The sequence below is a fragment of the Carassius carassius genome, chromosome 11 (assembly GCF_963082965.1).
Source record: "Carassius carassius chromosome 11, fCarCar2.1, whole genome shotgun sequence".
Taxonomy (NCBI): Eukaryota; Metazoa; Chordata; class Actinopteri; order Cypriniformes; family Cyprinidae; genus Carassius; species Carassius carassius.
The window spans coordinates 22,059,366-22,075,705 of NC_081765.1; the positions used below are offsets into that span (position 1 = coordinate 22,059,366).

General features: G+C 39.8%; 1 protein-coding gene across 2 annotated transcripts; it reads right to left on the reverse strand.

The window, feature by feature from the left end:
• Positions 1-314: 314 nt before the first annotated feature.
• Positions 315-15,699, reverse strand: LOC132153021 (splicing factor 3B subunit 1-like). Of its 2 annotated transcripts, XM_059562128.1 has the most exons (25): positions 15,557-15,699; positions 14,643-14,815; positions 14,438-14,539; positions 14,174-14,288; positions 10,333-10,412; positions 10,041-10,229; positions 7,166-7,403; positions 6,860-7,072; positions 6,618-6,739; positions 6,313-6,510; positions 4,638-4,739; positions 4,377-4,556; positions 4,196-4,282; positions 3,803-4,073; positions 3,549-3,694; positions 3,270-3,416; positions 3,058-3,183; positions 2,756-2,977; positions 2,489-2,671; positions 2,281-2,392; positions 1,890-2,010; positions 1,667-1,798; positions 1,303-1,575; positions 980-1,196; positions 315-881 (listed from the first exon to the last, which is right to left on the reverse strand). In XM_059562128.1, the coding sequence occupies exons 1-25, from the start codon at positions 15,582-15,584 to the stop codon at positions 723-725; spliced, it is 3,936 nt and encodes a 1,311-aa protein (XP_059418111.1). In that variant the 5' UTR covers positions 15,585-15,699; the 3' UTR covers positions 315-722. The 2 variants fall into 2 exon arrangements, with proteins under 2 accessions (XP_059418111.1, XP_059418112.1); XM_059562129.1 differs by lacking the exons at positions 14,174-14,288; positions 14,438-14,539; positions 14,643-14,815; positions 15,557-15,699 and adding an exon at positions 10,716-11,852.
• Between the last annotated feature and the right edge of the window lie 641 nt (positions 15,700-16,340).

The window sequence follows — 16,340 nt, forward strand, 5'->3', positions numbered from 1 at the left end:
TTAAATACAAAGAGAGAGAGAGAGAGAGAGAGAGAGAGAGAGAGAGAGATAAAACCAATGCCTAAGCATTTAACTACAGGTTAAAGCTAGAAATATTCCCTGCTCAAAGGTCTTAGTTCACACTGCAGCACAACTGGATTTGATTTTTCAGTTAAAATATTAGAACTGACTTTCCACAAACAAATGTTTTTGAAACTTGATCAATTTTTTCAGTCTTGAGAGGAAATGACTACAGAAAGTGTAGGTGGAAAAAAAATCAAGACGACTTTTGATTGTGCTAAACAAATTAAACAAATGACAGAGGAGATCACGGACCTTTAATACACAAAACTTTTATTCAGCCAAACTAAGCAACATTATAATAAGAACAGATGTGTGACTGAGCAAGAGCGAGCTTGACAGACCAAGACACAAGTCTCAAGTTAAAAGACTAACTGAAGATAAATCACATTCCTCAGAAACTCTGCTACGATATTTACGGTCACTGTGTATGGTCCCACTCCATAAAAACAACAAAAAAAAATCTAATCCAAAGACCTAAAGGTGTCACATTTGACATTCTTTTTTGGACATTTTTCTGTTCTTTAATAAGAAATGAATTTTAGACCACATAATTTGTGGTACTTCTTGTAATCTACCAGAGAACATAAAAAAGACCTATAAATCATGAATTAGACACGGATACAGGAAAAGAGAGAGTGCATATGTAAGGGTAATTATATTCACAGGAAGTACTCCAGCTCATAGCGAACATATGAGTTCTTCTCATCATTGTAGACAAGAGGATAATGTGCGATCAGTGCATCCTGGGAGCCAATATAGATGGAGTTGTAGATCTTCCAGTACACATCACGCACTTTGCGTGCAGGATGGAACAAACCCTATTGAGGTAGAATAAACATTTTGCCATTAGATAAGTCAATGATAAAAATCACACAAAAAAAAAGTGTACTGATTCCATGTTTGAAGTGAAATGTACCTGCAAGCAATACTGCAGCATGCGGCAGGGTCCAATTGCCACCCGCAGACCCTCGAGGGCCCCCATGACGGCTTGGATAACATGAGGAGACGTTTCGAAGACATTTGGCCAAACATAGTTGAGCAAATGATTGAGAGAATCTTCACAGCCAAAGCCATAAACTCCAAGAGACATATGCTGCACCACAGCACTGGCTGTCTGCCTGTGTACAAGATCCCTGTGATGGAGCACAAATACAGAAAGTTTTAGAAGACTACTGAAAACAATCTTCATGTTTTAAGCGGCAACTCTCGTGAAAAGCAGTAATTATTTTCCCAGCTTACCTGTCCATCAGAGCATCCTCCAACAAAGGAGTGACAGCGTAGATATAATCTTTGCCCATTTCACCAATGTACTCAAACAGAAAGGACAGAGACTTTAGGACACCGTTCTGAACATTTAGCTCGGGAACACGGTACTCGTTCATCAACGCAGGAAGCACAGTGAAAGGCGAACACGTCTCAGCCACGATAGCGATGGCTACCGTTGTGCACACACGGTTCTGACGCTCCTGCACCTTCAGATTGTTGAGCAACGTTGCCAGCACATCGTGAGGACTAGAGAAGTAAGAACAGAACAAATTAAAAATCAACATTTGAAACCTCTAATGACAGATTCTGTGTTACTGAGAAGGAATTTGTGTTTTACCCAATGGCCTTGGCAATGTAACCGAAGGTATTGACAGTAGCTCTGCGGATGGCCTTCTTGTGGGCTTTCAACAACTCCAACAATTCAAAACAGATGCGCATCCATTCCCTGGCAGACACATACTCTGCACCCCTGCAAAGGACAAGATGATGTGTTCAGGAGGCGTTATTAAAATATTTCAAATGTTAAGAGCTCACATTCTGCAGGGAACTGTAGGACTGACCTGTCAGCGATTCTGCCCACTAGATCAATGCAGTTCTCTTGCACCTTCTCATGTCTGTTCTTCAAGATGGGAGTCAAACGTGGAAGCAAGTCCTTGATAGGCGGCGTCATCTTGTGCATACCTGCCAAAGGGATATTTACACACTTATTCATACAAAAAAAAGAAAGCAAAGCAGGAGAAATAACTCAAAGTTATGCAATGCACTGAAATAATTTTTTCACCAAATCCAAAATAAAATTAGAAAAGACAAAAAATGTTAGCAAAAATAATCTGTAATTAAGTTTGGGTAATTTGTGGTCATGGGGAAATGTTCACCACAAAGTATAATACTTAGGGTTAGGCCGTAGATACTGGCAAACACCAGTAATGTAGCACTTTGACCAACACTCACCAATAACATTGACAATAGCTTTAAGGGCTCCAAGAATGCTACCGAGCACTTCGGGGTATTCTTCTCCCAGATACTCATACAACACTACACCCAAATGGCCCATGAGCTTTTCCTACAAGGAAAATTCCAGAGCAAGATATTAGTATACAGTATCGTTTAACCAGTCCAGAAATGTCCAGTCCAGAAATGTACATATGGCAATCCTCACCTCTTGGCATGTCTTCATGACCACCGCTGTACGAGAAATCAGGTCAGCAGCCTGTTGACGGACTTTGGCGGATTTATTGTTCAGACGCCACAGCACTGTACCGCAGATCTGAGGCAAGTACGGTTTAACTCTCTTACCCAGGGCATTTACCACCGTACCGAAGCCATTTAGCATCACAGAGTCCTGGAGATACAGGTGAGATTATGATGTAAGATCATAACATAACAGAGCAGGATATCTTAGATGCTAGAGAAGTCTGTAACTCACCTCAGTGGTCTGTTCCTGGAAGGCGTACAGGATACCGTCAATAAGCTGCTCCTCCAGTTTGTGATCAATGTCAGCTGCACCAAGGTTGCCCATGATTTTCTCAATGGTCTCCATGACCATTTTTCTGTACTGTTCAGCTTCATCCTTCAAGTCATCCACGATACGGGAAATAATCTCAGCTGCCCCCACCTTATTAGCCAGCTCCACTGTAGTGTCCACTAACTGTTAAAGTAAAAAGACAATCGAGGTTAAATGTGTTGTTGGGTTAACGTTATTTCTAATTACGTGATGATCTCACAAACCTGTCTGTAGTTGCGCCTATCCAATGCCATTCGGTGCTGCCAGAAATGTTTAAAGAAGGGGGGCAAAATCTCTGTTTTAATGTAATTAGCTTCTACACCATCTGTGCCACAGCACTGCTTCACCACCTGAAATGTGCAAGAAAAAAACATTTAGCCCAAAATGTTTTAGAAAGATTACATTTTTAATGCTTCTGAATAGCTTCCTAACCCACCTTGAGGACAATCTTCTTCATCTCCTCGTCAGGAGACTGGAACTCTCGAATGAGGATAAGCATCACTTCTCTGGTGTAATAGTTGGCATATTCAGCATCCATAAGAGGAATCAAATATCCAATGGCTTTTAAAAAGGCAGCAAGACCCTGAGACAACACAGAAAATACTGTTTAAAGTGTAATTACTAAGAATCTTTGGGTTGCAGCCCAAAAAAGTAAGTTTGAAAGCAAATATTACAAATTGAGGTCAAATTTTTTGTTGACCAAACACATGCTCACCTTGCCTCTGTGTTGCCTGATACCTTTCCAAAGAGGTTTCAGCACAGAATCAAAAGACTCAATACCGTATGGTGTAGCAGCTTCAGCCAGGGCAGCGATAGCCAGAGCACTGATGGTTCGCACTTTCTGCTGCTCATCCACGAGACCTGAGGAAAAAAAAAAAACAGCTCAAGACTGGCCCATACAGCAGACAATATAAAAGACTTTTGGTACACCCACATATAGAAAGATTAAGACCAAAATGCCATACTAACCATGCTCTATAATCTCCACCAAGCTGCGGAGATGGGGCAGGATAGCACAGCCCATGAGAATAGCGATCTGCTGTACGATCTTGATACCCGTGTGACGAGCCTGCCAGGATTTCTTGCTCTTGCAAACAGCCTTGAGGAAAGGCAGTAGAGATGGAATGCCCAGAGCAGACGCCACAACGGCGAAAGCACGAGCTGTCGTGTTTCTCACATACTCGTCCATGTTGTCAATGTCAGGCCTCATAGTGGAGATCATGGTGGCCAGACCAGCAGCCTGTGAAAGAAGAAATGCAGATTCAATTAAAGGCCTTTAAAATGTCTAAATTAATTAGACAACTGTTGGGATGCTGTTATCAACCAAAGATGCTATTAACCATTTACGGTCAACCATCTTACCTTTGCCAAGTTGGAGATGATCTCTCTACCCTCTACTCTAGCATAGTAATCTTCATCAATCAGCAAGGGCTCAATCACCACAAGAATCTGCAAGAACAAACAGACAGGAATGTTAGAAAAGACACATGAAAGGTAATAGATTTCTCCACCCAACTATTAAAATTAATGCTTATGAACTTACCTTGTGTACATATGGTCGAACCAAGTCATCAAGTTTGTACAGGATACGATCAATGACTTTGACCAAGAGATGACGCTCCTGGTCCTCCAGTGTTGGAGACATCAGCAATGGCAGGATCTGGTTAAAAAGGGGTCCTGCACCAAACTCTCGGGCTTTATCTGTGATTTGACGAAGAGCAGCCTGAAAGGAGAGAGCTAGTTAGAGATCTTTTTTTATGATTATGTGCGTTACAGTCCATCAAGTGTGAGAGAGGATACTTGCCTTTCTCATGGGAGGGGTTCCATTCTTGATCTTCAGGAGCAGCTTCATGATCTTGCGTTCCTTCTGTTCTTCTGGACTGAGGGTGGACTCGTCAACTTCAACCTGCAAACAGAGATTGGATGATTGGTCAAAAATATATATTATTTGTTATGATTTATATAATAATGATGTTATGATTTGTATTGACTATTTTTTGATAATGCTACTAATGTTGTTATTACTAATCATATTTAGTAGTGCTTGTAAAGCATCACTATAATTATCTTGCATACTTTTTTCCTTCCATACAAATTTCCTGCAGCATTTGTCACAGGTCCATGAATGAGGTATCAAATCATTGGGCTTATTGAGGACAACACTGCTATGACTTTGATAAGTGATCTTTGCCCAGCAGGCAAAAACTTGAGTGAACAATCCCAGTCTTAACATTGGACAAAACTTTGTGACATCTCCACATCAAAATGTTGCAGAGACTTGTGGGTAGGCTCATTTCACTAATAAGCAGTCAATAAATGGTGATATTTCAACTTCCTAGCCATGCCTTAGCAACCAGTTACAACACCCTAGGAACCACCCTAAAGACTTCGTTCCACTGAAAAATAATAAGATGGATATCTCTGAATCTTAAAATTGTAGATACATGGGGATTGGTTTTTTGGACTCAAACTGGCAAGTTTTCTTTAAATATCACCCTGGTAATCTAGCCATTTAGAGCCCCCTGGGTAACCATATAATATAATTGATCCAGTGATATCTCTATACCAGAACAACAGAGACATGAGGGTGGACTCATTTGAGTCAGAATGGCTAGTAGTCTTACCATGTCATAGCAACTATTGAGAACACATCTAACACCCTTATATTATAAAGCTATATCAGAACACCATAGTGACACCTGGGTTGTCACTTTTGACTCTGACTGTCAGTAGGCATTAGCTATCATTTTGATAACGGACTAGCCATGCTCAAGCAACCATTTAGAACATCCTAACCACTGTACAGTAAACCAAATATGTAGGGCTGCACAATTAATTGAAATTTCTAATGCCGATTACAATTACAGATGCCACAATTATGTAATCGCTCAAAGCTAAAATTAATTAAAAAAAAAAAATATGTATGGTAGTGTAAAGAAGAAACCAATCCAATGTATAGATGACATTTGAGGCTTAATACTATAAAAAAAGCAATAAAAGTTCAGTTAGTGTGCTTTCAGCTTGATTATTTCGACCTAAAAGTATGGCATGTGGATAGCGATTGGTAGCCAATTAATTGGAGCACACCTAGTAATTAATAACTGCAATTACAATTTCAAGGGAATAATCGACAATTATGATTTTTGCCATAATTGTGCAGCCCTAACCACAGCATGCACCACTCACATTTTCTTCAGAAAATATACATAAGTATTATTTGCATTTTTTTAATACTATTATTAATTACTTTTAATATGAATATTAATAACAAGTATTATTATTTAAATTACATTTTATAATATTTTTAAAGATTCACATTTATTTTTTACATTTAATAAATAAATAAAAAAATGTATGCATTTAGCAGACGCTTTTATCCAGAGCAACTTACAGTGCATTCAGGCTAACATTTTTAAAAAGCATCCCAAAATTCCCAGGTTTTCCACAACCCTAGGATTCCTGGTGTACAATGAACTCACCAGAAGTTTATCAAAGTACTGGATGTCATCTGGCTTGAGGAAGGGCAGGTTTCCAGAGGGCTGATCATTGACTTGTTTCATAGATCTGTCCTCTGTTTGCATGTGGAAGCCAGTCATGCCTCCGATGGGCGTGGGGGTTGCAGCTAACTTACGGGCTGGGGTGCGGATGGGCACATAGCCTGCTGGTGGAGGCAGTACCTAGGTAAATTGGTAGATGAAAACCAGTTAACAACAGCAAAATATCAATAAATTAATTTTCAGACAGAAAGAAAGGGTATTCTATAGATATCAATATGGTTACATACTTTGTATCCTTCTGGAAACATGGCATCAAGTTCATCATCAGTCAATGGGCGATTCCTCTCATCAATCTCTCGTTCCCAACGCCAAGCCTGCAGCTGTTCTGGGGTCATGCTCATCAGGTGACCTGTTAATATTGAAAACTTTACAGCAACTTCCACAAAATGACCGCCCCCCACCAAAAAACCTACAACATCAAGACTGCATTTATATACAACAGAAAAAACCAACAGTATCGGTCCAGTACCTGGGGTGGGTGTGGCCATATTCATAGCAGGTGTGCCAAGAGGGGTTTTTCCAGGGGTGAGCAGAGGAGTTGAAGAGCCCATCTGACTGACTGGTGTTTCATCCCATCTTGACTTCCTTTTGCTTGCACCTGGGGTGGGCGTCTCACCCACTGACTCATCTCCTCTGTCTGTACGTGGAGTCTCGGCCCAGCCACTACCATGGCCAGGTGTCTCTAAAACACACAAAATAAAATTATTTTAAATCACTAGGCTTTAAATAACTACTGTAAGAAAATGCGCAACAAGCTGGACAGAAAATAAAAGACCTCTCTCTGTCTTTGGTGTCTCATCCCAGCGGTTCTTTCGCACACTGGAAGTGGCCCCTCCATGGCCGGGAGTAGCATGTCCAGGGGTGTCTCGACCCGGTGTGGCAGCTCCTGCTGGGGTGTGGCTTGGTGTGGGCTCCCACATACGGGTGCTTGGAGTGGCTCCTGGGGTCTCGCTACCTTTGGCACGGCCAGGTGTTTCATCCCAGCGACTGTTGGAAGGTGTGTGTCCTGGAGTCTGGGTAAAGAGAAGAACAGGATTAGCAATATCATATATAATGAGCAATAGGGTTGTGCCGATATATGATAGTATCGTGTATCGACATAAGCAGATTTCTCTGTCGATAGTCAAGACGATATTAGGCTCATTCTCCTATTAATGTATTAAATAATAATAACTATTATTATAATTTTTTTTATTAGGCGGCCTATTATAATTCGGCTATCAAACTGCCCAGCTATTTCACTTCAGCACCACATTTCACACACACACAAACACACACACACACAGCGCGCGCATGCAAAAGAGGATTAGAGCCTGTCACTGAAGAAGTTGTAACGCTTTGACTCCGATAACTCTGAAATCTAAATAACTCTGAAAATCCATGACACGACAATTTGCTCTTCTCATACAAGAGAGATTAACTATTTCTTGGCGTTACAAATAAAGACAATAACAAGGCGGCAGAGCAAACTTATCCATAGTGATTCTCACGTAGTCAGTAGTTAAAGACTGATCGCTTATAACACAATTGCTGGACGATAAATTGTCAAAGAAATTATCGCGATAAACGATAATATTGTCGTTCTAAGACCAGTTTCAACTAATATTATGATAGTGGCATAACGCAGGTACACCTTTTCAAAGCTCAATAAACTTATTTTATTTTATGGCAGATTCAGAGCAAGAAATACCAACATGTTGACTTTGTGTGGCTTAAAATTAATACATTTTGTATGTTATATTATGTTTACATGCCAGCCAGGGATGCTCATATTGACCGTTTAACTGTTAACCGAGAGAAAACATTTTGACCGATGAAGGGGCCATTCACATTTTTTTTTTTTGTGCTCACGTTCGTTATTTCAAATGCGGTATGTGCACTAATAATGGAAGCGACGTGCTCACAACACGCTTGTTTTATCCAGGCGCGTCCGCACCGCATCGAGTTAAAAAACATCTCAGCTTTTCAGAATGACGCAAGCGCACAAGGTCATGTGACAAGAACCAACTCATTCAGCTTCCTTCGGGGTGAAATTCCCCGTTGTTTTAAAAAAATTGGGTGCACCCAAACACTGCAGAGTTTTTTACTTTTCTGTAGCAGAGTTACAGCAAGGGTTTTTCGGTGGTGAAAATCCATTACTGAAATGTCCTTGTAACGGAGATCGCAGCTGATGGATGCTTAGCAACAACAGATGCCTCAGGAGCGCAACTCCCCGAGCACTTTGGAAAGAAAGAGAAAACAACGCGCACGCGGTGTGTGTGTGTGTGTGTGTGTTAACTCACTGGGCGCGTTGACACACGCAACTACATGCCTACAGACATATTTAGCTGAGCAAGCCAAATGAAGCGAGCGAAAAGTAGGCCCATTTCGAGAGAAAGGGCAATGAAGTTACTTGCAAAATATGATACGCGGTATTAATATAAAGCAGCAGTGCAAGTACAATGCAATATCACTTGCGACGCAAACATCCACAAGCAAATGAAAGGCGCTTCCCAAAGCTGGTCACTCTAGCGAGATGTTCTCTCTTTATTCCAGGGACATCTGTGCCATTCGAGAGGCTGTTTTCTGCCGCGGGCTGTCCACAGGCTGCATTCCAGACTAACCCCACATCATGACAGGTTACATTTTTTTAAATAAAAATTGAAAAAAAGAAATTATCGCGACCGAAAAAATAGAGCGAGTATCGCAACAGGCCTAGTGGTCATGACATAGAAGGACTACGTGAGAACCACTATGGAGAATACGTTCGCTCTGCTGTCTTGTTATTATTTTCATGCACTCCGCACTAAAATGTGATGCATGCAAAACACAGAGTTTTGCCCATTACAAAGTCTCCATCTACAAACAGACGTACATCGTCTGCAGATATTAGGTATTTTATTGCAATTTAATAAGTATTCTGAATGGTCTATGTATGTGCAATATTTTAAATGAGCCCTCACTAACTGAGTTTAATGCCACAGTTGTGTTAGAATGCATCTCATTCTTGTTTCTGTGGTGGTGCGTCGAGCTCGTCATGAGGCGCGGTCCGGAGCGCTGTATGACTGATCCAGCAGTTTACTCCAAATATATGAGCAACTTTACTCCAAATATATGAACTTGCCTGTTTTAAATACTTTATATTTAACTTGTTCGTTTATGTCCAATATTAGTGTTAAACTGTTGGACTCTAAATTAAATCTACTGTTGATTTTCACCATTAACATTTAGACTGGTAACTTCCGTGCGCAGATGCGGCAGATTTGTCACAGGACACGTGATATGAAAGTTGCGTCCGACTATATATGAACTAGCTGTTTTAAACAGTATTTTTGTATTTAACGTTAGTTTATTATGTTATTTTTGAAAATTTTTTATTTTTTATTATCTGTGATTAGATAGGCTCTCTCTCGTGCACCTGCATGGGTTTTAAACACCAAATAGTTATGCTATTAAAAGAACAAAGAGTCTCTCTCTCTTGCTCCACCCATGCACGATAATATCGTGTATCGTCAATCTCACAGGCTGACGATATGACGATTTGAAAAATGGCCATATCGCGGCCCAACACTAATGAGCAATATATATATCTGGCATTTTATTTAGTTGAAATAAGACATCAAAATAATTGTTAGGTGCATCCCTGGTGCTGTTAAAGAAAACGGACTCACATCAGAACCTCCATCTGCCTGGTCCCAACTGGACACTTTTCTGGGTGTGGTGTTGCTGGGGGTGTGGTCAGCTGTCTGGTCCCAGCGTCGTTTGCGTTTGGCCGCAGCAGCCTGAGATGCAGCAGAGCCATTCACTGCTTTCAGCTCTCCAGATTTTGCTTTCTCTAGCATCTGCAGCCTGATTTCTCTCTGGAGAAAACGCATTGAATGTTTTAGTCAAACAGAAACATCTCTCAATCTACCTTTTTTTTAAATTAACATTTCAGTTTCACTAAAAGTCTATGGTAACTACCTCTTCTTTGGACAGATGCTGCTCCTTCATAACATCCATGTATGTCCTGACCTGCATCTTGGGGTCCGGTGTTTTGCCCCCTATGCGAAAGAGCACCAACATGATGCGAGACGGTTAACCCAAGTAAGTCTCAAAACCAGCGTTTTCACACACAAAGCACTACAGTCAACTGTCCCTGAATAGATGGCCTTAAATGTTTAAATTAATATCCTCTCATAACACAAAACAACCCTAGATAATAAAAGCTAAGCACTCTTAGTATACAGTCATACATTAAGAACAGGCAGGTACAAAGAGGTTTCAGTTGCTTTTAAGAGGAGATAAGGAGAGGATATAGCCATCACTGATGCAGGGTCCTGGGCTGTGCTCTCCAGAATACGTACACTTTCAGTGCCAAGGGTCCCTCTGCAGTCAGACTTCAACCGGCAGAAAAGAAGCCTAGAAAATTTCTCTTTGCCATTAGTAACACTTTGGAAAAGGGTTTGAACTCACACACACAATAGCATACCACCTGTTCTGCTCTTGTAAATCATTTAAAAACAAAAAGGGGAAAAACCACTTTGCAAAATTGTAAAAATTTATTGTACTATACGTGTTGCAGCCAGAGACACTGAACACTGATGGGGAATTCTAATATAATCTTTAAAATTTAAATCAGAAACAAGTTAAGAACTTAAAATGCACAGACGTGCATACTTCTACATCTGGTTTCATTAAAAAAATATATCTACGATGAATTGGCATGAAAAGTTCAAATGAGAATGGAGGACATGAAGTTGAGAAGAGACAATTTGTCCTTGATGAGGCTTTAAAACCATATATAACTTCATAAAAGCAAGAAAAATATTTAATGACACCATTTTGGATTCCCCTGAAAGACCCTCTGGCCACACACCAGAGCAAAACTACTAACTACGGTCTTGATTTATCTGATAAACACGCTGCTTTTTGTTGACCATAACCTACACAGGACGAGTTGCTGCACCCTTAAGAGAGTGCAGACAGGACTGGCATAGCAGTACTGCTGTAGGAGAGAAATTAAGGACAGTTAGTATGGGCCTGTGGAATCTTGGTACACAGATTCTTCAATAGATATATATCTCTATTTTATGATAATAAAATAGAAATATATTTACACAACAGTTTTGTAAAGCTTCCTCTGTCTGGGACTACATGCAAGGTGTTTTGCCTGATCCAGAATCAATTCCCTCCCATAATCTGAACCCGACTGATGCAGTTTGAGTGCGTGCAGCCTGTTGTAACACGTTCTGAAGTTCCTAAACTCCTTGCTAATTTGTACTGGTATGAGCATCCACAGGCCAAAGGTTTAAAAATACTAATCTGGCTGGAAAATTTTTTATTGGATGTTCAATTTGGCCTCACTAGGATTTGTACAAACTGCAACCGGTAAGCACAGTAAATTGTCAAGTTTGTCCACAGGCGCCTCAAGATTATTTAGTGTTTTTGGAAACATTACTGACTTTGACACATCATGGGTGTCTAGCCAACATGCCATTGGGCGCATATATATATATCATAATAGAAAAGTATATCAATATATCATAATATATAGTATATTATGAAACAAGAGAAAAGTGAAAAAACTGACAGCAACTGCCCAATGATGTACACTGCAGTGTCTGGCATTATTAAACTTAAAAATGTATGTGTTTGAGATGTCTGACTATTGTATTTTGTCTGTTTCACACCAGAAAAAAAAAAAGAAAAAAAAAAAGACATTAACCCTTCGAACAACACACCTACCTGCAACCTATGTCCTGATGGGACAAATTAAACCACCCAAACAACTGTCTCCCAAAACCTTTGCTGCCCAACTCATTTAAAGGGTTAGTTCAGCCAAAAAGGAAAATTATGTCATTTATGACTCCCCCTTATGTCGTTCCAAACCCGAAAGAACTTCATTCATCTTCGGAACACAGTTTAAGATATTTTAGATTTAGTCTGAGAGCTCTCAGTCCCTCCATTAAAACTGTGTGCACGGTATACTGTCCATGTCCAGAAAGGTAATAAAATCATCTTCAAAGAAGTGCATGTAACAGCAGAGGGTCCTTTAGAATTTTTTTGTAGCATCGAAAATACATTTTGGTCCAAAAATAGCAAAAACTACGACTTTATTCATCATTGTCTTCACTTCCGTATCTGTTGTGAGAGAGTTCAAAACACCGCAGTGTAGTAATATCCGGTTCGCAAACGAATCACTCGATGTAACCGGATCTTCTTGAACCAGTTCACCGAATCGAACTGAATCGTTTGAAATAGTTCGCGTCTCCAGTAAACATTAATCCACAAATGACATAAGCTGTTAACTTTTTAATGTGGCTGACACTCCCTCTGAGTTCAAACAAACCAATATCCAGGAGTAATTCATTTACTCAAACAGTACACTGACTGAACTGATGTGAAGAGAGAACTGAAGATGAACACCGAGCCGAGCCAGATAACGAACAAAAGACTGACTTGTTCTCGAGTCGAGAACCTTTTCTGTCAGACGCGTCCGATTCGAGAACTTAGGAGCTGATGATACTGCGCATGTGTGATTCAGTGTGAAGCAGACTGACACACAGAACGTCTGAACCGAACTGGTTCTTTTGGTGATTGATTCTGAACTGATTCTGTGCTAATGTTATGAGCGCGGGTAAACCGAAGGCTTGAATCAAGGGCCATCCTCTCCAATGAAGTCATTACGTCGATCGCAAAAGAACCGGTGAACCGTTTTCTTCAACCGGTTTATTGAATCGAACTGTCCGGAAGAACCGGTTCGCGGAAAAGAACCGAACTTCCCATCACTACTGGTGATCCAACAACCGATGCAACCGGTTCTTGACTCGAGAATGATCAAGTCACTCATTCGTTCATTATCTGGCTCGGTGTTCATCTTCAGTTCTCTCTTCACAGCAGTTCAGTCAGTGTACTGTTTGAGTACATGAATTACTCCAGGATATTGGTTTGTTTTAACAAAAAAAAAAAAAAAGTTACCAGCTTATGTCATTTGTGGATTAATGCTTATTGGAGATGCGAACCGTTTCGAACGATTCAGTTCGATTCGGTAAACAGGTTCAAGAAGGAAAAACAGCAGATCTGTGACATCAGGTGGAACTTTTGGAAAAGCAGCGATAGAGTGTTTCCTTGGTTACCGCTATAAACAAAGTAGCACTGTGCTTATGGACTTTAAATGCATTATACAGAGGCAGTTCCCCACAGAGATGCATTTGTAGAAACCCTCAATTTAATATTTAGGATTTTCTTCTGCGGATCGTGTGCAAGTCCAGAACAGAAAACGGTTGAAAAATAAAAAAATGGCCAGTCGACCGGTATAATCTGTACTACACTGCATAAATTAAATACAGATTCATAATTGTTAATGCTAACAAAGTTACTCGCCAATGCCGATATTCTGACATCATTTTGTATGCATTTGTCTGTTCAAGCACAAGATGTGGCTCTCTGTGCATGCTGTACACACATGGAGTTGTCTTTTGCGGCTTGCTTGAATGCTTTAAAATCACTTATAATTTTTAAATTAGAAAGGCTTAAAAACACCTGCAAATGATAAACTTTCATTGCGACACAGCAGTGGCCCGACAAATTCGTCAACTGTCCCAAGCTTCTTTCATGATGGCCCCGGGCCATTGGGCAGTCCTTATTGTCGAGGCCTGGTCTAACAGGTCAGTTGAATCCAGGGAGAAAGTTGTTGGGTGGTGTTCGAAGGGTTAAGCAACAAACAAAACTGGTCTGGACCAGAACTGGTCATTGGCAGAGTAAATGCTGATCGGCATGGACAGATAAAATAAACAGAGGAGAATGGTGGTGTAAAATTTACCATCAGCAAATGGATCGTGCCGCTCTGGGGAGATGATCATCTTTTGTCTGCGTTTCTTGTACTCGTCCTCACGGTCTGAAATCTTCTGTGGTCTGTGTTCAGCAAAGGGATCATACTGCAGAATGGGCAAAAAAAAAAAGAATCTTGAATGATCACAGCTCTCTTTTATATTCTTCTACAAATGCATTTGGGAAAACCAAAAAAATTAAGCTTCATTAAACAAAAGAATTATAGGAACTCAAAGAAATAACATCTGTTAATTACCTGCTCATCTGACTGAGGAATGGAATTGAGTATTGCCACCGGTGCATGATATCCTGGTTTCTTCGGTCCAAGCAGACTTGTGGATGAATCTTCATCATCATCCTGAAATAAACATATTTGGGTTCAGAAACTCCTTCAAACCAGTACTTAAACATGCTGACATAGGCTCATCTAACACTATTTAAAGTGTTATGTTATCGCTTACATCTTCCTGCTCGTTGGCAGCAATTGAAGTCACATATCCAGCAAAGCGGCTGTCACTGCCTCCGTAGATCTCCTGGTCATAATATCCAGTGGAATCAAGCCCAACCCCCTGCTCAGCTCCCTCCACCAGGGCGGCTTTCATCCCCTGGATTTCCAGGATCTGAGCCTCAATGTCTAAGAAATAAAAAATACAACCAGAGATCAGAATCCCAAAATACCTATAAACAGTTGAGCAATAATTCATCTATGCATCATATTACATATACTTACAGCAGTTAAACTCAATCAAGCATTGATATAAAATTCACCTTGATCTACTAATACAATAAAGTAATATACTAATCTAGTATAAATAATAATAATAATTAACATTTCGTTAGAGGGGCAAGAAGCAGGACAATTATCCGCGCAAGTAAATGTTTACATGAGCACGGTAAATAAACAATGAATACTTATCATAATTCTAAACAGATATCACTCAATTGGATTTTTTAAATAAAGATAAACAACCTTATAAAGGTACATTTTGGTCTGTGTTTGCCTGCATGTTTGCATCGCCATTTTGGTTTTAATACTTAAGTGTTTAACCAGCGTTTCTTAACATTGACTGCCAATAGTCTAAAGCGCATTTCTGCACATAAATATTACAAATAACTCATAATATCACATCACAATACAATACAATACAAATTACTGGATGGTGTAGTTGTTGATATATCTCATGTGCGCCACGGTTAGGTTTGATTCAAAGAACAGACGCCATATTCTATTCACAGCCTCAAACTGACCTAATTCTACTTTTTCTCGCTAATTCCTCTTCCTAGAACTAGAAAAGAACAGATACCCCAACTCCAATGTGGACATGTGTGACAAAATCTGATATATTCTTCAATAAACTTTGAAAAATGAATTTACCGTCATGTGTTTTGGCGATCTGCGCCATTTTCCTGCTGTTGTGTGAGCCTCAGTACCGGAAGGCCTTTGACTGCACATCCGACTCCATGGCGCTCACGAGAACGCGCAGGCGCGGTCCCTGCGGCACAACCAATGCGCATGCGCAGAGCACAAAAAACTAGTCAACACAGCTGGCAAACGTCAACACTGTTTGGTATACCCCCGCTCTGCTTGAGAAATGTAGCTATAATAATACAGTAGATTTTGTAAGATTTCTTTGTACGTGCATTTTTGTTAGAGGCTCCGAGATACAGGTTAACTTAATTAATGATTTCAAATCCCAAAGTTTTCTTGTCACCAGTCACATTTTCTTGGTCAAATGAACAGTACGCAGACTATCATAAAAAGCTAAATAAATAGATAAATTATATTTTATATTTTTACATTAACAGTGTAATCAATATTATATTTATTAAAGCCAACATAATTCTAATCAAGTTAGTGTTTTTAAGTATTTTACATTTATTCTAATATAATAACTCAAGCCAGTAACAATGTATACAATATATTTTATCTGTGAACTTATGTTAAGTTATCCTTTTTAATAGTTAACTATTCTTGATTTTTATTTTTCGGATCATCAGTCATCAAAGCTCTGTAAATATTGGTCACAGACACAGAGACCAAGCTGATAACTCACTAAAAACTCCCACAGATCATGTTTTCAAGTAATATTTGTCAAGTATTATTTTGATGTAACAAAGTGATTATATATATATATTATAAAGCAGGGGTGAATGTGAAG